Source organism: Puma concolor, chromosome A1, assembly GCF_028749965.1.
Source record: "Puma concolor isolate L17-30 chromosome A1, mPumCon1.1.hap2, whole genome shotgun sequence".
Lineage (NCBI taxonomy): Eukaryota > Metazoa > Chordata > Mammalia > Carnivora > Felidae > Puma > Puma concolor.
In genome coordinates, this window is record NC_141667.1 from 189796820 (window position 1) to 189821628 (window position 24809).

The 24809-nt window shown below is 40.7% G+C and overlaps 1 protein-coding gene across 1 annotated transcript; it reads left to right on the forward strand.

The window, feature by feature from the left end:
- Positions 1-435: 435 nt before the first annotated feature.
- Positions 436-23577, forward strand: EDNRB (endothelin receptor type B). Its single transcript, XM_086709823.1, has 8 exons — positions 436-590; positions 1389-1918; positions 17492-17604; positions 17739-17943; positions 19536-19685; positions 20088-20221; positions 20754-20862; positions 22305-23577. The coding sequence occupies exons 2-8, from the start codon at positions 1439-1441 to the stop codon at positions 22437-22439; spliced, it is 1326 nt and encodes a 441-aa protein (XP_086565949.1). The 5' UTR covers positions 436-590; positions 1389-1438; the 3' UTR covers positions 22440-23577.
- The last annotated feature ends 1232 nt before the right edge of the window (positions 23578-24809 follow it).

Genomic DNA, 24809 nt, shown 5'->3' on the forward strand with positions numbered 1-24809 from the left:
TGAAATCTGAGGGCGAACCAAAACCAGCAAAGAGCACAGCCCCCAAATTCACCAGGTCGCCTACATCACCGCGGCATAGGTACTTAAAGGCAAGAGAAGTCGCCTTCCGCACTGAAAGTCCAGGTTAACTCGTTCAATACAGAACCCCGTTCTAGTCTGGTGCGTGGAAACTTGTCCTTGGTTTAGGCTGGTGCTTTGGAGAACCCAGAACGCTGACAAGCAGCAGGCTCTCGGACGCGTCCCCGGCCGGGGACTGCCCTGGCCAGCGGGCAGCTCCTGCTGATGCTGTCCAGGCGTCGCCCAGGGGGAAAGGTTGCAGAGCGGTCGGAAGGCGCGGGAGGAGTCTGGCGGTGATTGATGGGGAAAGGACGAATGAATAAAAGTACTTGTCTCGGGCGGCAGAGACCTCGAGCAACTGTGGAGGCTACTTGGTCTGGCATTCCATAGGCGTTTCCTCAGAGCCGGACCGCCCGGCCCTGAAGGGAGGCGTGCTCGCCCCCTAGAGCGGGCTGGAACCGACCTGCGAGCCGAGCGTCCCGGGAAGGAGGTCCCCGCTCATCGCTTTGCTCCCGGTGCTTCCCATTCGCGAGGTAAACATTCTGGCTTGGTGTTGAGTTAAAATTAGTCATTGAACCTTGTCCTGGGGCTTCAGCTTGGGTTGGGAGTTTGGGGATATCTACTTTTAAATGTAATTAAAGAAAAAAAAAAAAGACGCATAGATACAATGAATTAAAATGAGGTTGGAGTAAAGGAGAGCAAATAAAAGTTTGAAGCCACTTAGAGGGGACAGACGCTTCGAAGTTCATGCTGACACTCCCCCAAGTCGGACGAGTTGTGTGGGTCAGCCGGCGCACTCCGGCGGGCGCCGGGGCGATCCGAGCGCAGGCGGCTGGGGAGTAGCGGCTTCCACCACCCGGAGGAGTCTTGACGACGTTCAGACACCGGGTGTCCGCGTTCCCTGCGGAGCAAAATGCAGAGGTTGGCATATGCCCTTGGCCTCTGGGTGCCTTGATCCCCCCAGTCCCCACGCACCCTTAGCCAGAACGACTGTGCTTCCCCGGGACGCACCAAAGAGCTCAAAGCTAAGCCCTAGACACCCAGCCTTCTCTCTCTGGCACACCCCTTCCAGAATGCCCCGCCCCACTGCGAGTCACTTATCCCCCGGGGGATCGCAAGGGAGGAAAAAAGCACAGGGAAAGCTGGTTCGGGAAGGACAGTGGAGCGACTCAGGAGTGTCACGCGCGCCGGTTTAGCACTGGCGCGCAAACTTGAGTTACATTTGCGCGCGGACGCTCGCCGCGCGGCTGCGCTCTGCGCTAGCGGTTTGCAGGGGCGTGGCTGGGGTAGCTGCCCCAAGCTTCCAGTCTTTCTTCCCTGCGGTTCTCCAGACTCACAGCTGCAGAGCGGCCACCCGACGCCCACTGGAGCAGGCAGCAGCATGCGGCCGCCGCCAAGCTTGCGCGGACGCGCCCTGCTGGCGCTGGTCATCGCCTGCGGCGTGGCGGGGGTCCAGGGAGAAGAGAGGGGATTCCCATCGACCGGGGCCACTCTGCCACTTCCGGGACCCGGAGAGATAATGACGCCCCCCGCCGAGGTTTCCTGGCCGAAGGATGCCAACGCCAGCGTGCCGTCGACTTCTGCACCCCCGCAGATGCCTAAAGCAGGAAGAACAACCGGAGCCCGGCCACGCTCGCCTCCTCCGTGCGAGAGATCCATTGAGATCAAGGAGACTTTCAAGTATATCAACACGGTGGTGTCCTGTCTAGTGTTCGTGCTGGGCATCATCGGGAATTCCACACTGCTGAGAATCATTTACAAGAACAAGTGCATGCGAAACGGCCCTAATATCTTGATAGCCAGCCTGGCTCTGGGAGACCTGCTACACATCATCATTGACATCCCCATCACTGTCTACAAGGTAAAGGGCCAATTTTGACGGGAGGGTGCCTAGGTAGGAGGAGGAAGACGGAAGAGCCTTTGGGGGATGCTTACTCTAGAAGATCCATAGCCTCCTAAAAGTCAGCTAGCATTGGAAACAAATTCCCTACTGGTCTTCAGTAACCTTAGGCTAAGCCTCCAGCAAGTATAATCCCCACACCAGCAGGATCAGCATCACTTGGGAGGGAACATGTTAGAAAAGACATTTTATGGCCCCACCTCAGACCTACTGATTTCAGAAACTCTGAGATAGAGCCCAGTAGTATGTATTTTTAACAAGCCCTCCATGTGATGCGGATGAACTGTAAACTCTGAGAACCACTGGTCCTGAAGTATTTAGTCCCTAAGCCTAGCTCACTGGGCCCACTGTCTCTAAAAAAAAAAAAAAAATGTGGTCCACAGATTGGCAGGACCGATATCACCAGAGAGCCTGTTAGAACTGCAACTCCGGCCAAGACTTACAAAAGCAGAATCCGCATCTTTAGATACCTGGGCGATTCATATGCACACTAACCTTGGGAGGCATTTTTGTGGAGGGCCCTAAAAGTAGAGGAGCTGGAATTGGGTTTTTTAGGAAACAAATGGGCTAGAAGAAAGAGACCAGATTAGAGAGTACACCAACACGCTTCACCTGCTGTGAATGACTGCACTGCACCTGCTCTTTAGTGCATGTCTACAGCGGGCCAAGCCCTGGAAAGGATGGGTTACTTCCCTTTACTACTTTTGACAGCCCGCAAGTAGGTATTTCTCCATTTTACAGATGATCGACAAGATGTTCGAGGCCTCACAGTAAGAGATGGAGGTGGGACTCAAGCCCAAATCTGTCAGGTCCAAAGTACAAGCTGTACTCCCATCGATTACCTTGAGAACAAACCAAAGAGCACTCAGCGTGAAGTCTCTAAATGGTTTCAGCTGCTAACGTTAATTGTGATTACCACAGGGAACCCGGCACAGAGAGCTAGGGCAGAACATAAACCCCCCGCACTATTTGACTCCAGGTTGTTTTGGAACTCTAGACACATCCCGACATCTCTGGGCCTTAGTTTCCTCAACTCTACAATGAGGCTGTTAGTGCCCAGCTACTGGGGTATTGTGGTGTTAAGGAAAAGAGCCTGGGTGAAAGAGCCAGAAAATTTTTAAAGCCCATGCAAGGATCTAAAACTCTGCTTACCCATCATGATCAGCAGTAGAAAGTCACACATAAGAACAGAACCAAAGTGTAAGGGAAAGGGAATGTGCTTTGGGAATTTGCCTGAAGCTAATCCAGGGCTCAGTACAAGGGGGAAAATGTGGCATGGAGGCTGAGAAGGGGTGATAGGGGATGTTTTGATCTTTGTGGCAGGAAGCACCATAAGACATGCCTTTAATCCTAATCCAAATAACCATACTTTAAGGGAATTCTAGCAATTTCTGAAGTGTAGATATAGGATTCGGATTAAGATCCAGGCTCTGGAAGGAAACACTCCCACAAATGCGGGATAAATAGAAGAAATCCTAAAATGCTGCATGGCAACTTGTTCTCATGAAGTCTGAGTGTTTCCTGGGGGAGGTGCAATCGAAAATGGTCCCTTAGATGCAGTCACAGTTCTGTTAGAGCCAGAAGTGATGCACTTACTTCTTAAGCAGCCCCAACGACCAACTCTGACTGTTCCAATTTGACAAAAGAATTTCAATTCAATTCATCAAAACTAACTTGAGAAACTGTAGAGTGGATGTTGCAAAATATTTAAATGGGTGAAATAAAAAGCCTTCTGAAAAGGGAGACTACAATCCAGTTTTGCTAGGCTTGCATAGAATTGTGTGAAAGGTCTCCTTGGGGAGGACTTTCTTACTTTCTTACTTTCTCTGATCACATGATTACATTTGATAAACCAGAGAATATCTGACTCGCAGGGTGGGGGCGTGGAGGGCACACAGTTTTTACTTTCATTTCAGTTTTCTTTATGATTTCCCTAGGAAATTGCATCATTTTGCCTGAAGCCATTCAATCTGTTAAAACTGTGCTTTTACTTCTGAAGTAAACAGTCAGTACAAATCCGGCCCCCCAGTCATCTGTATTGGTCATAAACACATCCATCACAAAGAATAAGGTCCCATTGCCAAGTTTGCCAACGTGGAATGCTACATACTAGCTTTTAGTTTATTTTTTATCTTGCGTGTAAACATGTGTCGCTTGAAGCATAATATAATAATAATGGCTGCCATTTATTATGCACTAGGTTCTTGGTCAGTATCACTAAATCATTGCAGCAAACCCCAGGGAGGAGGTGCTGTTGTCATCCCTGTTTTACAGGAGAACTCCGTGTTGGACAGGTGAGGAAGTAACTTGCCCAATGTCGCACCACTGGACAGTGGTGAAACTACGGCTTTGACCCGGGCCATCTGGGCCCTAGAACCCGGAAGGTTCTAAGTCTTCCTAGACCTGGGGCCTTCCCTGTCCCTCTGCACTGAGTGAGCTCAGACCCAGCATTCCCTTCTCTCGCGTGCAGTATTCTTAGAACCTCATTTGCATGCCCTGGTGGGATTACAGGACACACTGCCACACGGCAGGGTACTTGGTAAACATTTCCAGCTTTAATCTGAGTCATGTGAGGATTTCTATCTCCTGAAATTCCCCTTCAGATGATCTGTAGTACATAATATGGATAATATCACTGTAATTTTAAAGGCTTTATTTTACAAAAAACACCCAATTCAGACTAGTTAAAAGCCATTTATTCTCCTAAATAATTGTGATGCCATATAAGTAAGTTATTTTTTTTTTGAAAAAGAGAGAAACATAGGGCACAAGTGAGCGAGGGGCAGACAGAGAGAGAGAGAGAGAGAAGCGGGGCTCACCAGAAGCAGGGCTCAAGCTCACCCGAAGTGAGGTTCGTGCTCCCCTGAGGTGGGACTCAAACTCACGAACTGTGAGATCATGACCCAAGCCAACGCCAGATGCTTAACCAGCTGAGCCACCCAGGCGCCCAACCATATAAGTAAGTTTTTAAAAATGCATTTAGAACCTCAGCATAATCAGGTATTATACTTAACACAAAGTAATTTAAGTGAATTATGAATGCCATTTAAACTTATCCTAAACTGGGAGACTTTAATCTCTAAACCAATGATTTCTAAATTTTTTTTATGTTTATTTATTTTTAAGAGAGAGAGAGAGAGAGAGAGAGACAGAGCACAAGCAGGGGAGGGGAAGAGAGAGAGGAAGACACAGAATCCAAAGCAGGCTCCAGGCTCTGAGCTGTAGACACAGAACCCGACATGGGGCTCGAACTCACGAACCCTGAGATCATGACCTGAGCTGAAGTCAGACGCTTAACCAACTGAACCACCCAGGCACCCCTAAACTAATGATCTCTAATTTTGTTTTTGTGGGATATTACAATTATCTTTCAGGATCCATTTAATTGTATATATTATATACAATTGACATATATTATAATTAATATGATATAATAATTATAATATATTAAAATGCAAAAAAATGTCATTCATGCATACACACACACAACATTTGCAATTTCATAGAGCCCACCTAACCCATCTGTTGGCACACCCAAGGGACATCAATGTGAATCTATTACATTAATCTGGAGTTCAGTAATTCTAGCATTCAAAAAAGTTGACAAACCCCAAAATGTCATAGTCTCTGATACTGCTGTAGAATGGGACAGGACTTCACAGGGAGGTGCTGACAACCCTTAGGATATACATCTGTTCTACCTCAAGAGACTAGGTCTCTGGAAACTTTCAGGTAGAATCAGTCCTCTCACCAGGTATCCTATGGCTGAGAGGAAATCCTATGATGAAGGCCACAGAGGTATCATAGGAAACCCAGACAAAGGAAACTGTTGAAGTACTTCACATATGCATATTCATGTAAATATGCTGAAAAGAAGAGTCTGGCTTATCCTTCCCAGCAGTGTCTGCTAAGGCTCTAACATGTTACATTATGTAAGTCCATCCAGATGAAAATGGAAAAGGCAGTCATCCAAAGCGGATATTTAAAAGTATGTATGTATCTTTATATCTCTGTGCACAGGTGTATACACATATAAGCACATATAAATAGACAGGTAAATAGCATTTGGCACAGTGCCTGGCACCTAGTAAGAAAAAAATAAATGTGTGTGTGTGTGTGTGTGTGTGTGTGTGTAAGAATGAAAATTTGTTTGGGCTTTTTTTTTTCAGCTTTGCCATTATAAATGTGACTACAAATAATAGAGTCATACAAATGGCTTTGCACACATGTGTGACTATATCTGAAAATTTCTAGAACTACAATTACTAAATCAAAGGATGTGTGCATTTGTGATTTTGATAGATATCTCTATTTTATGCCCCAAAGTTATGGTTGTACTCTTAGTTTGGGTCACTATTTTATATAACATCTCCATACAGATATGCATGTATTAATGTCTATCTCTAGTATATACATGGATCACCATGCCAATATTTACATGGTCTATATCCATGTACCTGAACCAAAAGCCAGTATTTATAAGTATATGATGTGAGGATGAATCTCTTCTTACTCACAGGCTAGTTGTGTCCTTCCTTGTATAGACTGCGGTGAATGGGGTAACCGATATGTCTGTTGCCTATGAGAACCTATCTGACTAGTAAGTTGCGGTAGCACTGATGTCAAAGCTGTCCCAGCTGTGTACAAACAGCAAAGCAGGGGTATACTTCTGGATGCCGTGAAGGTTTTATGTTGTTGGTGGCTGATTGGTTGGTTAGTTAGTTCGTTTGGCTTCATTTGGTTTAGCAGTGATATTTAACAAAGGTTGGTGGCAAGTTCAAGTTAAAATTTACTTAACTTCTTTTAACTTCTCAAGCAACTAAAAATTCTTGAGCAAATAATGAGTTTTTAAACTATCTCTGGATTTCATTTAACAATTTCACTCTCAGTGCTATATGGGCATGGGTAACTGAGCTAATACAGTTAATTCTCAAATGTAACTTCCTTTATGTGTAAGCAAACTGCATTTGCAAACGAATCTGCTTGTGAACTGGAAGACAGGTTATCGGTATGGACATTGGTTTGATAAGGATCCACATGTAATCAGATGTCCGGCGGTGGTGGAGTGCCTTTGAATGGCTTTGCTGTTAAGATTTCGTAAGCTACTATTAGAGGCAAAGAGCCTGCCTTCATAGTTCTGAAAGGCAAAATCGCTGATCTTTAATGTTTAACTAGTTAAGGTAGGGTATACCTGACATTTAAATGCTGGCATGTAAAAATGTGGAGTTGCTTCACTGAACCCACAAATGAGTTTTGAGTGAAGTGACCTTGTCAGGTAATCAGACATTTTCTGCTTATGACACCCTATCTTTGTGAACAAACTTACCTTCCTCACTTCCAAACTTAGACTACTTCTAGTAATTAACAAGTTTATGTGCAATTGACTAGTTTCATAGTTATAAGTAAAAGTTAGTGGAACGCCATCAGATTTAACTTTTGAAGTTATAATTTTCTGATCGGTAAGTGGAGGTTTATGCACATAGAGCAACATAAGAAGTAAAAGTATCATTGGATAGGGGAGTCTGATTTCTTCCAAGATAATAACACTCCTCATCTCCAGTTAAGTAACTGAGATATTTTACTAACATTTTATAATATTTAGAGATATTCTAGTGGCGGAAGCTCTTTGAACCCAAAGTGGAACCTAGATATGTTGAGATTCATTTATTTAAAGCAAAAAAAAAAAAAAAAAAAGAAAAAAAAATTAAGGAGCACCAATTAAGCACATGTAAAGTGTTAGCTTTTAAAAAGTATTAATAGGCTATTAGCTCTGAATGACCTAGAATCAACTAACAGATAAAACTAATACCCCAACACCCACCTAGTGTCGTGCCCGCAACAGTCAGTACCAGACAGATGCTTGTGGACAAAGGATGTTACACATAAAACATAAGGACAGTGGGACTTTGATAATCATATTTTTTATAACTGTTCAGATGAAAAAGAAGGGTGAAGTTGTTCCTCTTCCTGTATGAGAACATTGGCCATAGTTACATAATAGGTCAATAGCATAATTCAAATAATCCGGAAACTCAAGAGTTCACATTCCCAATTTATTGTTCCACACGCGGATTCCTGTGACAAAATGGTTGGCAAACTCTTGGCCTTGGGCAATGAAAGATTCGCTAGGTTGACTCTACGGTCCTTGCGTTTGCTTTTGATCTGCCACTGGCCACTCCATAAATCCAAGCCTCTTAAAATGTCATGGCAATGTTACTTTCAATATGCCCAGGCTTATCTATCAAAGGCTCTACATTTTTTCTTTGCTCACTTTAAATGAGTTGTTCAGGATGAAGATATTTCCATAGGTATACAAGAGGATGACATAGCCAAGACCCTGTTGTCTCAAGGCCAGGGAGCCACGTGCTTCATTTTGCAAAGAAAAACCATATAAGGTGATCTCTGTGTGGCTAATATGCTATAGTTGATTATTTTTAGAGAAACATGCCAAATGCTAATAAATGATTAAGTGCTTCAAAGGGTGTTGACAGATAAAGCCTGAGCTTAAATAAGATTCAAGATGTAATTTATGATGTGAAACAATCTCTTTCAAGACTTTGACGAGGTTGGTTACGTTTGGGAGGCAGCTGAGTGTGGTATATCGGGTACACCTTACCCAACAACTTCTCTAATTTTAGACTTCTGTCCTTTCCTCTTGCCAGTGCTTTTATTTTAGAGATTGATTACTTCTCTTTCCCCCTATAGACCCTCTGGGGAAAATGTAAACGAAGAAAATAGCCCAAGTGTGGTGGTAGAAGAGCAAGAAAGAGGCTCATGCTTGAGTCAGAAATTTATTAGCAAAGTTGACAGATGCATTTGTGGAGCAATTCTCTGTCCCTAAGACTCACAGCCACTTTCATGCCCCCTGATTTGTGTCCTCTCTCTACTTCTGTCCTCTTTAGCTCAATTGTAGTTTCCAGAAAGGAGGAAAACTATCCTCTGGATGTTTATGTTGTACATATCTTTCTTCCCCCTCGCTCAGTGTTTTCAAATTATTTTAAAGGGCTTTGAGATTGCATGGTAATCAAATGTCTTCTCATAGAAGCTTACCGGTGTCCCAAAGATATTTTCTGGATAGAATTAGGTTTAGGTAAGACATGAGATGATTTAATAAGATTTGTTGACTTCATGAAGTTTCAGAGTCTCTTTCTGAGCCGCGAGACCATCGTCTTGTAATTCTGACATTTTTCACGTGTCACAGTGATCATAGAAGATACAGTTCAACTACATGAATCAAAAAATCTACTAGGTCTGAAAATAGCATTTCTTAATGCTCTTAGTTGGACTCTTCAGAATATGTAACATGTCAGTGAGTTTTTAAGCACAAACTGTGGATTATTCTTAAATTGGAATAATAGGAGAGTAGCAATCTATTTATTGACCTGTTACAGACTTGGAAATAGATTTCATTGTAACACTAGCAGAGAATATATTTAAAGTAAACTTAAATTTCTCCTAAGATATATTTTTTTTATCTTTTCTTTTTGCTTCTGGAGATTTTGTTTCAGGAAACTCCATTCACCTTCATGGAGTCAATGTTGTATTTAAGCAAGTCATAGGAATGTTTCCAGAGCAGGAAAAACCCTCTGTTCTGCGGGTGTGCACGCAACAGATTCTTGGAGACAGAACCTCTGTCTCGCCCAACTCCAGGGGGCGTTGTTCACACTGTGGTCTGTTGAAGTGTCACCCCTGGGGTTATGCTGGCATTATTTCTGACCCACATATTTCTAATCCTCACGACCTAATTTTTAGGTGATTAAGTGCATTTTAATGGATGCAGAATGGAACTTGTAATCGATACCTGTCCCCAAGGGCACAGGTACGACATATGTCAAGAAAATATTTTCTGTGTACCTGACCAGCAGCTTACCTTAAATTCTGTCCATACTACGATTAAAAAAGAAATGAAAATCCCTTAATAAGTGTGCTCTATCTTTAAAATGCCAGTTCAAATGCAGAAAAATTCTTATCTGCTGCAGGAAACAGAGATAAAAGCAGAAGAATACACCCTTTCCCAAAGCTGTGAAACACAACCACTCCATTATTTCCCTCTTTTGACTCTCACTGTAAAAACATTTCTATAATACCAGTCATTTGAAAGAAATGTTCACACTTCATCACAGCCATCTGGCAAAGTAACCCTGGTTGTTGTTGTAAATACATTGCTCACCTAGCCTTTTAAACAATTATGTCCTACAGCATCTCCATGCTTAGGCAGCCATCTCCACCAAATTTACAACTAAAGCTCCTGGTAGGATCCCATTAGATATTGAGAAACAGTAAGTTCTGTTTTATGTCAGTCATTTCCTTGGCAGCTTTGAGTAGGAGCGACAGGATGGGAGAGGAACTTTTGCTTTTCACTTTTTCTAGCCTGTTTGGAAGGCGGAACTCCAAAAAGAGAAGAGCCAACCATCACCCCGCAATCCCTCAGGGCCCTGGCTCCATGTGTCAAGAAGACCTGATCCTCTGGAAAGAGGAAGGAAGGGCATGGAATAGACAATACAAAAACAAACAAACAAACAAACAATAAATGCGTAGCCATCTCAGTTCTCTAAAGACTTTGTTCCAAATATGAGAACTGAAAGTTCATGACAATAGTTTTATCATAAGATTTCTGCCTTATGATTGCATTCATGCATTCATCCATTGCACACTCATTCACTGTTAATCAACAGGCATTTAATGAGTGACCACTGTGTGCCAGGCACTATGCTGGACGTTAAAAATGTGATAGAGTATTCTGAAACAAGTAAATAGTTAAAACTCAGTATATACTCTTTATTTAAAAAATAGGAAAAGAAAATAGTATATAAGGTTAATGAAGCGATTGGACATTTATTAGTGCAAGACGGTTAACTTTCAAATTTCCTGACTTTATGGGGCTTAATTCCTTTGGGCATTAACAATGGTATGTATTAACAGGGTTTTCTCCATTTAATTTCTCAGGAATGTGATTTTTAATTAAAAAGAGAAATGAAAAATGTAAATCTCCCAGTTGGAGAGATTTTGTAAGAATCATTAACAATACTTATAAAAAGGGGATATTTATTTCCTATTCATGCTATTTATCCTTTTAGAAATTAAGAAAAAAATATATAATATAAAAATAATTGCTAAATGTAATAGAAAAATAATGTATTTGTGTTTTTTCTAAATTTTTTTTTACACTTATTTATTTTTGAGAGACAGAGAGAGACAAAGCACAAGTGGGGGAGGGGCAGAGAGAGAAGGAGACACAGAATCCGAAGCAGGCAGCCCGATGCGGGGCTCGAACCCACAAACCATGAGATCGTGACCTGAGCCGAAGTCAGACGCTCAACCGACTGAGCCACCCAGGTGCCCCTGTATGCTATTGCCTTTTTTTCTTTCATAAACAGCCATTCCAACATAAAGTTGTGCAGTCATGGTCATCCTTGAGTAGAAATCTTATAATCAGTACGATCACGTCTTTTTTCAGTCTAGTGTTGATTTACTTATTTGTTTTTATTCATACAAAAGAAACGTTCTCAGGAAGCAGTGTAAACCATAGGGGAAGGGAATGAGCACAAGTGTGAGCTATCATGTGTTGAATGGACACCACACTGTAGGACCTAACAGTGTCAAAAGCTCTTGGTTGGTTGAGTCATTGCAATATGAAAACGAGTAACAGTTAAGGGAGTAATTTCTAACTGGTTCACATTTAATTAGTGGTAGGTAATATATATTCAAACTTACTTTTAAGCAGAACCTAGACATTTAATTCCTGTGACAGAGACCAAGAAACAATACAGAACTCTAACATTGATTTTGCAATTAGAGAGACTTGTCTGATTGCGTGCTTGATTTGTTTTCAGTATTCACGTCTTGCCCTTAAGTTATCTAATTGAATGGAATGAAGTCCAAAGAAAAAACTCAACATGAGGAATAAGAATGTGTTATTGCTGTGTTTAAAGTTAGAATTACTTCCTCTTGCAATAAAAAGAATCAATTTCCCCTACAAGAGGAAAGCTATATTGTTGGACTTCAAATTAGGTGTTGGATGTCAGGATTTTTGTCAACGAAGAGTGAAATAATTAATTTCCAGTTATCACAAAAATCTATAAGAACATTCTTCCACTGAAATTTAAAGATGGCACCTTGGTTGAGAGTGATGTTTGTTTTTAAACTTTAGTAAATCTTCCTTCACTTCCACTTGGGGTTTTGTTCACCGTTAAGCAAGGGGTTGATGTCTTTGCATTTTAAATAAGCTCCCGGCACTAAATTGCCCAAGACTTACTGGAAGCCATTAAGACCAAGATGAGCATCAGAAGTGGGCATGGTTTCTGCCACTGGGTAGCTGGCTTCTCAGAGTCTCCACAAAGCCTTCTGGTTGGAGAGAGGCAGGGGTTGCCAAAGTCATCCTTCTCATTACAAAATAACAGAAGTGACAGTGGGCACTTTGTCTCTCATCTTTTGTGGCCTTCCAGGACCAGCAGCATTCGGGCCTGAATTGAAAGCCTGCAAAGCTAAAAAAGCTGATGAAGGTTAATGCTCCCTGGTTTGCAGTTCCTTTCCCTTTGGAAGGGTAGATTAGAAAATTGTAAGCCCTCAGTTATGATTAGGTTTCTGACTATCTCTGTGTCGAACGTGAAGAGAACGGTTACAATTTTCAGTTTGTGTTTCCCTATCCCCTGTGATAACTTGGGTCAGAGGTTGAGCTGCAGGCCTCCCAGTGGTATGAAGAACAATCCTCCAATTTCTGGGCTGAGCCAAAAACAATAGTAACCTCAAAACAGGGCCTGGATTCAGTACAGGGCTCCTTTCCATTGGCCAGACTTCTTTCCCTTCAGTGGCCTGGACGCTCATTCATCTTGATTCATCTGATGCCTGCACCTAGGTGATCCTAATATTTGCATATCTGGAAATAATTTGAGGCAAATAAGATATTTGGAAATATGTTAATTTTTGGATATTATGTGAATGAAATGGCTACGTGCCTAGGAGAGATTTTATTTTGCATGTAGATATTTTTACCATTGACACATAGGTATGGGTCAAAATGCGAATATTGATTTAATTCTAAACAATCTTTTTTCTATGGTCGGTTTCTCCAAAACGCTATATAGACTCTAAAATCAGACCATGTGGGTTCAAACGTGGATCGGTTACTTCAGTGAGTAATAAACCAAGTTACTAAGACAAGTAACCAAGTGAGTAAAGCAAGGACAGATATATTACTTGTCAAATGATGAATAGTAAATAACCCCAAAACTTAGTGGCTTGAAACAATAAACTTTTATTATCTCACACCTTGTCTGTGGCTCTAGAATTCAGGAACTGCTTAGCTGGGTGCTTCTGGTCCAGTGTCTCTCATGAGGGTGCAGTCAAGGTATTTGCCAAGGGCTTCAGTTTTCTGAAGATTTGCCTAAAGCTGGAGGAATCTCTCATTCATACAGCTGGTAAATTTGTGCTAGTCTCACCTTTTTTTCTTTTCTTTCTTTTTTTTTTTAACGTTTACTTATTCTCGAGAAAGAGACAGAGACAGAGTGTGAGTGGGGGAGGGTCCGAGAGAGAGGGAGACACAGAATCTGAAGCAGACTCCAGGCTCTGAGCTGTCAGCACAGAGCCTGATGCAGGGCTCGAACTCACAAACTGTGAGGTCATGACCTGAGCCGAAGTCGGATGCTTAACCGACTGAGCCACCCAGGTGCCCCTGGCAAATTTTTGCTAGTCGTTTTCAGGAGGCCTGCGTTCCTCGCCATGCTGGCCTGCCCACAGACACTTGGGTGTCCTCCTGACATGGCACCTGGTCTCCTGAGAATGGGTGATCCACCAGACCACAAGGAGAAAGCCATATGCCTTTTGTGAACTAGTCTCCGACATCACACATCATCCCTTTCACCACATTCTGTTCGTAGAAAGCAAATTGTTAAAGCCAACCCTCATTCAAGGAAAGGGAAACGAGGCTTCTTCACCTTGTGAAGGGAAGAGCAGCAAAGAATTTGCGGACGTATTTAAAAGCAACACAGTATGTTAATAACCTTCTAAGTGCCTCAGTTTTCTTATCTGTAAAATGGGGATCAGTAGTACTATGTCCTAGGATTTCTTCAGAGATGTCAACGATATGGTATGTGCAAAGTGCTTAGAATAATGCCTAACCCATTTGCAAGTGCCATATAACTGTTAGTTTTGTTTTCTTTCTTTTTTTTTTTTTCCTGATACCTCTAAAAGCAATCAGAATTAGAAATATTGTCTGGATAATTCATAAGAAGCTGGTCTGGTAGAGTCCTTGGAACTGGTTGGAACTTTTTTATTCTTATGTTTCCAAGGGCAATTGGCGGTTCCTTTAAAGTATCTTAAGTTCATAGCCGGTTCAGACCTAAGGCATCCTGAGTCTGATGAATGAGTCTGAATGGCTCCATCATTCATGTGACAAACCTCTTAGTTCCCTGACTCCTCGTGTCTTATATCCAAACCATAACAAATCCTCCCGGCTCCACCTTCAAATATAAAAATATATTTGGTCTGCAACCCATTTGTTCAGCCCCAGGTTACCACCGGTCCAGCTGACCACAATCTCTCATCAAAGCTTCCTTTCTCGACCCCACATTCTATTCTACATTGAGCATCCACACGGATCTTTTTACTTATTTTTATTTCTTTAATGTTTACTTATTTTTGAGAGGGAGAGCACAAGCAGGGAGGGGCCGAGAGAAAGAGGGAAACAGAATCCCAAGCAAGCTCACACTGTCAGCACAGAGCTTGATGCGGGGCTCAAACTCACGAACTGTGAGATCACGACCTGAGCCCAAATCAAGAATCAGACGCTTAACTGAGCCACCCAGGCTCCCCTGACAGTGATCTTCTTCAACCATAAATAAGACCATGCCATTTCCCTGTTTAAAAACGGACAATGTACTTCCTCAGAAATTATTCAGACGACTCCTTCTACAACATCATCTCCTAGACATTTGGCCTGGGTCTTGATAGACTTCTTTGTGTAAGGTCAGCACACTAGGCTTACTTTCTTACTGTAGTCAGATCCCTTACTCATATGTTGCCTCTTCAGAAAGATGTTGTTTGAGAAGCTTATCAAGAAATTACTCCAAATCCCACTATACCCTCTTCATATAATGGCAATAACCATATGACACCATATTAAATATTTGTGTGCGTTTTTTTATATGCCTCCTTCACTAGCCTGTAATCTCTAGGAGAGCAGGGAGTTTGCCTTATTCACTGATATGCACCCTGTACTCAGAATGGAGCCTGGCATATAGTGAATGCTCAATAAATGCTTATTGAATGAATGAATGAATGAATGAATGAATGAATGAATGAACAAGCAGAATTCTGACCCAATTGACTAATCCAGAAGTCACAAGTAGTCTGATGTACAGATATATTTTTTTGATATAATGTTATTTGACAGTGTTTTTTAAAAATATGAGTTAGGGGTGCCTGGGTGGCTCCGTTGGTTAAGCGGCCGACTTCGGCTCAGGTCATGATCTCACGGTTCGTGAGTTCAAGCCCCGCGTCAGGCTCTGTGCTGACAGCTCAGAGCCTGGAGCCTGTTTCAGATTCTGTGTCTCCCTCTCTCTCTCACCCTCCCCTGTTCATGCTCTGTCTCTCTCTGTCTCAAAAATAAATAAACGTTAAAAAACAAATTTTTAAATGAGTTAAAAACTTTTATAATTTTGAGGTTTTACATAAAAATTCGATGTTTTTAGTTAAAATCAAGAGTTGTGTTTTGTTGTTGGTTTTTAATGTGGGATTCCTTGGCAAAAATCATATCATGGTCTTTAAGCAGCTTCCCCTTTTAGATGGGATTTACCCCACACCCTACCACTCTTTATTATCTTCCTGACACCGATGACTTCTTTATACCTGGCTTCTCTACCCCTCTGTGTTACCTGCCTGGCCCTGTAGATCTTCAGGACCCTAGATGAAGCATGTCTGTGGTAAGCTTGCAACATCTGTCCTACATGTCAGAGTAACTTTTTGTGTCTAACTTGGAAACGAAATTGGTCTCATGTTGGAGCTCGAAGTCATATTCATACTAGACACACATTTCAGCCTTTGGTGCCATTTTGGAACAATCACACATCTTGACAGACTCCACAAAGAAACTTCACTAAAGTGAAAGGACAGAAAGACTCAATTGTGTTTCAAAATAGTTTTCACTTTTCGGGGCGCCTGGGTGGGGCAGTCAGTTAAGCGTCCGACTTCAGCCAGGTCACGATCTCGCGGTCCGTGAGTTCGAGCCCCGCGTCGGGCTCTGGGCTGATGGCTCAGAGCCTGGAGCCTGTTTCCGATTCTGTGTCTCCCTCTCTCTCTGCCCCTCCCCCGTTCATGCTCTGTCTCTCTCTGTCCCAAAAATAAATAAATGTTGAAAAAAAAATTAAAAAAAAAAACAACAAAATAGTTTTCACTTTTGGAAGATTATTTTTTAAAACATTTAAAAAAAAAACCATTGATTTGAAATACTTTTCTTTATTTTCAAAACCTCAGGAACATTCAATCCAGATGTTCACCTAAAGTGATTCATTAACCAGTGTGGGCACACCCAGTTGTCCTAAGAAAGAAATTAACTGGTTTTCACAATAGATGGTTGTACATCTATTGTGAAAGCCGGAAGGAGAGACATATATGTATAATAGCAAGAACTTATGTCTTTTTACTCATGGTAGAGCCAGTGCCTATATGTTTTAGGGGTTTGAATATGGCATCCTCAACATGGCAGGAACTGAATTAGGCAGTTGCAGAGGCCATATTCTGCCTTATACTCTAGGGATTCAAGAGAGCAAAAACTAAACAAAACAAACAAGTAAATGTTATAATACATGCAATGGTTGGTGACAGGTGCTATGGATAAAAAGGAAAGTCGAGGAGGGTAAGAGAGACAGGAACCTGGCTAGTTACTGTACTAATAATGGGGTTAAAGTAGGTTATGTTGAAAAGATGAGGTTTGAGCAAAATCTGAAGGAGGTAAGGGAGTTAGCCCAGTGGATCTATGGGGAAAGAGCCTTCCAGAATAAGGAAACACCTAGAGTAAAGCCCTAACACAGCAGTGTGTCTAGGGCGTTCAAGGAGCAGTTTGCGTATTCCCGCTGAGTTTCTGGGCACTCAAGTTGACTACAGTAAAGTGGAAATATGCAAATACACATTTGTCATCTGTTTTTAACATTTATCATCTATATTTTGGTTTGGCCATGACCTGAGCATGTGAGACTCCACGACAGTAGAAGAGATGTTTTCAGTGCACCACATTCAGTTTTCCAAGGGGAACTTACAAGATCGGCCCCAGTTAGCCCCATGGTGGAGTTTCGGATCCTAAGCTACTGTGTATGCATAACAAATTCTCCTGAACTGGCTGCATTTTCATTATTCCCAACCGCTCTCCTGATCCATATATCGAACACTGATGCTTTTCAAAGGAGTAATCCATGAGGAAAAGAAGAAGAACTGGAATTGGTTATCTAACTCTGCATGTTAATTACCGTCCACTAAGTAATGCAGTTCAGAGGGCACCGTGTGAAAATCTTGCTCACAGAGCTTCATGTCTTCTCAATGCAGCTGCTTGCCGAGGACTGGCCCTTTGGAGTTGAAATGTGTAAGCTGGTGCCTTTTATCCAGAAGGCCTCCGTGGGAATCACTGTGTTGAGTCTATGTGCTCTAAGTATTGACAGGTAAGAGCGTATATTTAAGCCAGGTATATCCTGAACACTATACTAGTGATTGCTATGTTACTTAGAAACTAAACTATGTAATTCAATAAAAGCAGACTCTGCAGCTTGACAAATAATTCTATTTTGTACTTCAGATATCGAGCTGTTGCTTCTTGGAGTCGAATTAAAGGAATCGGGGTTCCAAAATGGACAGCAGTCGAAATTGTTTTAATTTGGGTGGTCTCTGTGGTTCTGGCAGTCCCTGAAGCCGTGGGTTTTGATATGATAACCATTGACTACAAAGGACGTTACCTGCGAATCTGCTTGCTTCGTCCCACTCAGAAAACAGCCTTCATGCAGGTGAATTTTACCTTTTCCTTTCCTTTCCATTCTTGCCTTATAAATATTTAGCTACTTTCCGCCTGATCTTCCCTTCTTGGGAAGCTATTGATTTATGACTGTCCTTGGCATAAATTAAGAGTGTAAGCCTCTGGACCGGGGGACTAACGGTGACTAATGACCCATGCTGTGGAAAGCTAGGTCACTACTTCCACAAGAATTCCCTGGTGTTCAGGGATACAGATAAAGCAAGTTCACATGAGAGGATCGATTTGGACGTATAGCTTTTCTACTCATCTCCTCCATAAGGACTGCCAACTACTACGTATTCCTCATAAGACAACACAGCAGCCATCAGAGGGAGTGGATGGTTCAGTGAGTGATCAAGTAGGAGATGCCCGGATGTGGAAGGATTCTGAATGGCAAGCCTGCCCTCTATCTAAAGGGAAAGCTGCCATTGCAAAGAATTTTTCGTCCTGGCCATTTATTCAAGAACGTTGAATCAGGAAATGGGGTAAAATGGCAATGTTGGTATTTGAAGACAGATCTTGAGTATAAAAGACTCTTCCCAACAGAATGGATTAAGAGGCATTAATGCAGGTGTCACCAATGGTTATTTTCTATTTCACATATAAGAAGACTATATACAACTTTAGGGATTATATGTATCCCGGTAATTAAAAGAAAAAAGAAGTGGGGTGCCTGGGTGGCTCAGTCGGTTAAGCGTCCGAGTTTGGCTCAGGTCATGATCTCGTGATTCATGGATTTGAGCCCCCCGTCAGGCTCCATGCTGACAGCTCAGAGCCTGGAGCCTGCTTCAGATTCTGTGTCTCCTTCTCTCTCTGCCCCTCCCCTACTCATGCTCTGTCTGTCTCTGTCTCTCAACAATAAATAAATGTTAAAAAAAAATTTTTAAGAAAAAAGAGGGACGTTAATGTGAAATTGAGAATCTTCTTGTTTCTTATTAGTTAAAAGGAAAAAGTCTTCCGCATAGATTACATAAATTCTGCTCCAACACAGTTGGAAAAAAAGATAGAGCAGAAATAAAGTAAAAAAAAAAAAAAAAAAAAAAAAAAAAGCCTAAGTCATAAGCAGCTTTGATTTTCTAATTGATAAGTGAGATTCATACATTTCTTAGCTAAATAATTAATGCAGACCTTTCCACATCTATTTTTGTCTGGGAAACACACTTGTTAAAAAGTGAATGCTTCCCTTAAACACTAGAATGTCTTCACATATTCAGATGTGGTATTTCACAAGAAGAGTACCTTAAGAATGTTTTTGCTTAAGGATAATTTGCTTATGTGAAGGTAAAAATATTTGAATTACCAAATATTTTTAATTTTGCCCAACTGCCTAAATTCTTGAGCATAATTACAGCACACTGCCTTAGAGAATTGAAATGCCCTTTAAGGAATGTTTGTTATACTTAGTATAAGTATTTAGTTATTTGTTCAGTAGATGTGGCCTGAAATATTCTATATAGTGTTTAGGAAATGTATCTACTTTAGAAGTAGATGAGTATGTTGTTGTTTTTTTTAACTTAACGTGTGGTGTAGAAGATGTTTTTTTACAGAGGAATGTTAACTCATAGAATTTTCTCTTCTCCATAGTTTTACAAGACAGCTAAAGATTGGTGGCTATTTAGTTTCTATTTCTGCTTGCCATTGGCCATCACTGCATTTTTTTATACGCTGATGACCTGTGAAATGTTGAGAAAGAAGAGTGGCATGCAGATTGCTTTAAATGACCACTTAAAGCAGGTAAGAAAATAGAAATACGTGCTGACTCACGATTATAATTATGAATAAGAAAATTATTACAATGACAACAAATTAAAATTATTATACACTAGCCCATACTTCCTTTCTCTTGCTTCCAGTATTTTTGAAAATACAAAGAATATTTTTTATATTATCTATCGAGAGATAATTCTGTTCTACGTAATCTAAAAAGATCTAGAAAGATCCATTACCTTTTTAAGGTGAATCTCTAGTCACTTTACTTCTAATTCACATCAACTATTCGACTTAAGGCTTGATGTTCTGAATTTGTACAAATGCCACTGGCTTTTTGTAAACAATATTAAATATTCTGTTTGGGAAGTGGGGACACTGTGATTATCTGAATCCTCTATTTAGTCCCTGACTATGGTTTTATTACAGAGACGGGAAGTGGCCAAAACGGTCTTTTGCCTGGTCCTCGTCTTTGCCCTGTGCTGGCTTCCCCTTCACCTCAGCAGGATTTTGAAGCTCACTCTTTACGATCAGAATGATCCTAATAGATGTGAACTTTTGAGGTAAGAAAAGTAAACTAGACCGATTTTTGTAGGTAAACGCCATTCAGAAGTTTTTTTCCACTGGTCCCTTGCAGAGACAGAGTACCATTTTGCTAGTCTTTAGGGAGCAGTTACGATTCTCACTTTTCCCCCTTCACTCCTGTTGTAGAGGAAGGAATAAAGCAGACTAATAAGAACACTGAGAATCGAGAGGCAGAGCTCTCTCCATTCGATCATAAAATGATCGAAATGTTGAGTGGGTGGCACTATTGAAAATATAAGCTCCGATTCTCCTTGGCACTTTGCAAAGCCTTCTCAGCCAGCCTCAGCACTTCCGAATGAGATTTTATTGTCAAAGAGAGAATTGGGCATGGGAGGGAGGGGCATGATGACAGAGAGAGACAGAGAGAGAGAGAGAGAGATCATTATGAACAAAGACCAGTGATAAAGTCAAACTATTGTATATGAGTGATGTTTTTCCCCCAAAGCTCAAGAGTTTGCAAGGAATATAGGCTTAAAGCAACAAAGACATGTTTTGGAATGTTTCTTACAGCTTTTTGTTGGTGTTGGACTACATTGGCATCAACATGGCCTCCCTGAATTCCTGCATTAATCCTATAGCTCTGTATTTGGTGAGCAAAAGATTCAAAAACTGCTTTAAGGTGAGAGTATTTCAAAATAAAAAAGCTCTTTTTTAGCCTGGCATCAAATATAACCTTTCCAAACGATTCAGATTTATATCTAAAGAGATTTAGTCAATTATTTTACAGTATTCCCTTGCGTTACATCACAGATAATTTTTTAAAATATGACTTCTGCTCAAAACTCACTCTACTTGATTTCTGCCTATAAATCCTAATCAACCACTACCTTCTGCCTCAACCAATCAGTTGTACTTGGAGAAATGCCCAGAAAATTAACAAAAAGGACATGCATTGATGTCTGACAGATGTCATACGATAAGAGCTAAACATGAGTTAAATGCCTTGTTCCCATTTTCAGTAGGTTTTGGACTAAGGCAGCATGGCTTGGATTATAACTAACTTAGTATCTTTTTCATATGGGACATGAGAATAGCAAGTCTAATGGAGACATGTAATTCAGGTTCTACCTCCTCTTTGCCACCTTGCTTGTAGAGCAGAGTTGTGCTACTTGATGTAGAATATGTGTATTATTCTTCATTTGGCCACTTGCATTGTAACATCCATCCATTCATTCATTCCTTCGACAATCTAATATGAATGACATATTCCCTTCCCTTATATGGGAATGATCCATTTGTCCCTGGTAGCTCATTACTGGAAAGAACTCAGCTTCCTCAAAACATCTAAATCAGTCTTAAGTTCTTTGCCCACTCATAAGCTCATGAATTGTAGAGCTAGAAGAGAACGTTCATCAAGATCGACTCCCTCTTTTTAGAGAACAGAAAACAATGGACCTCCCAGTTCCTTATACATACAGATCCTCAGAAAGCAAACAGTATGAACAAAGTTTGGGGATTTAAAAAAAAATCCAAGAAAAGAAATTGGATGGATCAAACCGAGACATTAATGTACTTTCTAAGTTCATTGTGTGACGGTATTAAAAAGGCACACGAGCATAACACGTGGCTGACAAAAACATCAATACAACATTAAATTCACTGACATAGAAATCAGGCTACAGAGTAGTACATATAGTACAATTTTATTAAGATAACACACTCATGCACACATGCACATACACGGTCATGTGTTTATATGTATGGTGTGTGGTAATATTTCTACTTGCATAGGAAGAAGTCTTGAGTTATATATTTATCAAATATTAAGAGAATTTCTCAAGTAAGCAAGAGTAAATATCAAGAATGAGTGCTTTTCCCTTTTAATTTTAATGAAAAGGTGAGTTTTAGTGATATACATTTCTTTCCCTGTATTTTCTAGTATAAAAAACTATCATATACTACTTGTGTAATTATATGCTGTTAAAGGGAAAAATAAGAGAGCATGGAAAGGAAGTGGCCAAGAACTCCCGATCGTGCCCAGACAGTCAGAACCCTAGAAAGTAGGAAGAGTCATGACAGTAACTGATGTGAACGGCTAACGAGTTACTTTGCTCTGTACAGTCATGCCTATGCTGCTGGTGCCAGTCATTTGAAGAAAAACAGTCCTTGGAGGAAAAGCAGTCATGCCTGAAGTTCAAAGCTAATGATCACGGATATGACAACTTCCGCTCCAGTAATAAATACAGCTCATCTTAGGAGAAGGAATAGTCACTTAATTTCATTTTCTTTATTGTGGACAGAAGTCACTAAAACAAGGAGGCGTTTGCCAAAACAAAACAACTGTGTGCTTGCACAAAACAATGTAAAAGTGTAAGAGTGATGATTTTCTTAACACTCACAGTGACCCATGACTCTCTGTGAGCTATTTATTGCCTGAGAAAACAAAAGCCTTGAGAATTAAGAAAGCCTCCTCGTGAAAGCACTTAATTTTACACAGCCAGCACTCCAGTGTAGCTCTTAATAACTTCCAGTACATTCCTGCACCGCTTAGGTTTAGGTTGAACTCACTCTGAATTCCTGTTCAAGAGGTTTATGTTTTAAATTCATGTGAATCTGATATAAAGGAAAATTGTGTCATTGTAAAATGGAATCTTTAAGTAAAGTTTAAATGGCTCAATTCAAATTTTTAAAAAATCCTTTAAAAGAACCTTTTCTTAATTCATGGTGTCAAACCACTGGCTGGACTATAAAATGTGAAAGCAAGTTTAGCTGGTGTATCTTTTTTTTTTTTTTTTTTTTCACATTAGAAACATAATTAAAGGATCAGGAGGTAGCATCAGAGAGACTGAGGTTTTTGAAAATCATTAATCTTTCTCCATTCAGATAAGGCCAAATGTCACAAAGGGAAAGAGAGAGAAGGTTTGGAATGCTTTCCCAAAAGACTGCTTTGAAGTCTCCTACTCATGTATTCTGCGAAGAAAATGCTACCTATGATTTTTTTCAAGATTATTAAAATATTCTCCTTTCACTACTGTAGTTGAAACACTATTTGTTTATTTTGTCATCTGCAAGTACTTAGCCACAATTATAGGACATGCAGATGATTCAACAAAGGGCCAGCCCCAGCGTTTAGTACCTTTACAATGGAGAGATGCCAGTAACCACCTAAGGGACAGGACGTGAGTTGCCTGGAGCAGGGCCCACAGGGCGCAGGAGAAAGCAGGGTCCTCTCCCACCTGCTGCAGTCAAAATGGTCTCTGGCGTAGGTGTAATGTGATAATTAAAACACTGTTTTTTGAAATCACACAAATTAATCAATTTAACAACTACTTGTAAAGCTTATTACTAATTTTTATATCATTTTTATAAATAACTAATAAAAAACAGTTTTTGATGTGGTGCTTTTTTGTCACATACAGGCAAAAGTGCTTTTGGGGACTGTAAGGACCTCTTTCTTTGTGCATTCTTGCCTAATTCTTTCATCTCCCCAGCAAAGCGCCTTAGGTTAACTTGGGATGATATGTGTGTGAAAATATGTACAAGAGAGAACGGAAGAGAGAGGAAATGAGGTGGGGTGGGAGGAAACCCACAGGGACGGATTCCCATTCTTAGCCTGACGTTCGTCATTGCCCCGTCACATCAATGCAAAAGGTCCTGATTCTGTTCCAGCAAAACACAGTGCAATGTTCTCAGAGTGACTGCAGGAATAAATTGGGCCCAAGAGCTTTAACTCTGTCTTAAAATATAGCAGAGTTTCTACTTTTTTTTCTTTCCCTTTAGTAACCCTGGGCCACGTGCTGGAAATGAGCTAGCAATGTTGTTTTCTGCCAGCATCTAATGTGACAATACAGCAAACCAAAACCCCAAGATGTGGCCAAAAAGAAATGACAATAATTAATTCACATGCCACATGGATTCTATTTACAGATCACTCACGGTCTTGTTTATTAGTTTCTTCCCAATCACTTTCTCAGACACTTGTCAACACAAAAGACATTTCAAACTTTGGATTTTAAATTAACTTTGGATAACTAATATATTTTTTATTCCCACTTAAGTTTTAGATCATTTTTATTACCATGTACTGAGTTTTGGTTCTTCCTCCTCATTTACATCCCAATACCCTTTCCTTTTCCATATCAGACTGTGGTCTGTAATCATCTTGCCAAATTTTGAAACCGCACGCAAAGAGTATGTACATGGACTATTTATAACGAAATTGCTTTCAGTAGCTTTTCTAAAAATGTTTGATTTGAAAATGTTAACATCTGATAAAAGTTGGTAAGAAGCAAATATGATTTCTGGACATAATTAAAACCAATATGGCCAAAGGAATTCAGGTTGTAGCAAAACATGGGTATGCTGTAGTTAACTCTATAAAATTGTAATATAAACATGTAAAATAGTTATGTATTTTGTCTTCTTGTGGTCACTTAAAGTGGCAACTACTGTAGTTGCTGATTCCTTATTATGTAAACAAAATCAATAAAAAGTTAAATTGTTTAAAAAAAAAGACCAGCTTATTTTTCACTGCGCAGGCAATAATTTATTAAATACCAATTGATTAAGTGTTTAAAGGTTATACAAATGTTATGGGTAGACATTATTTATGTTAAGCATACAATG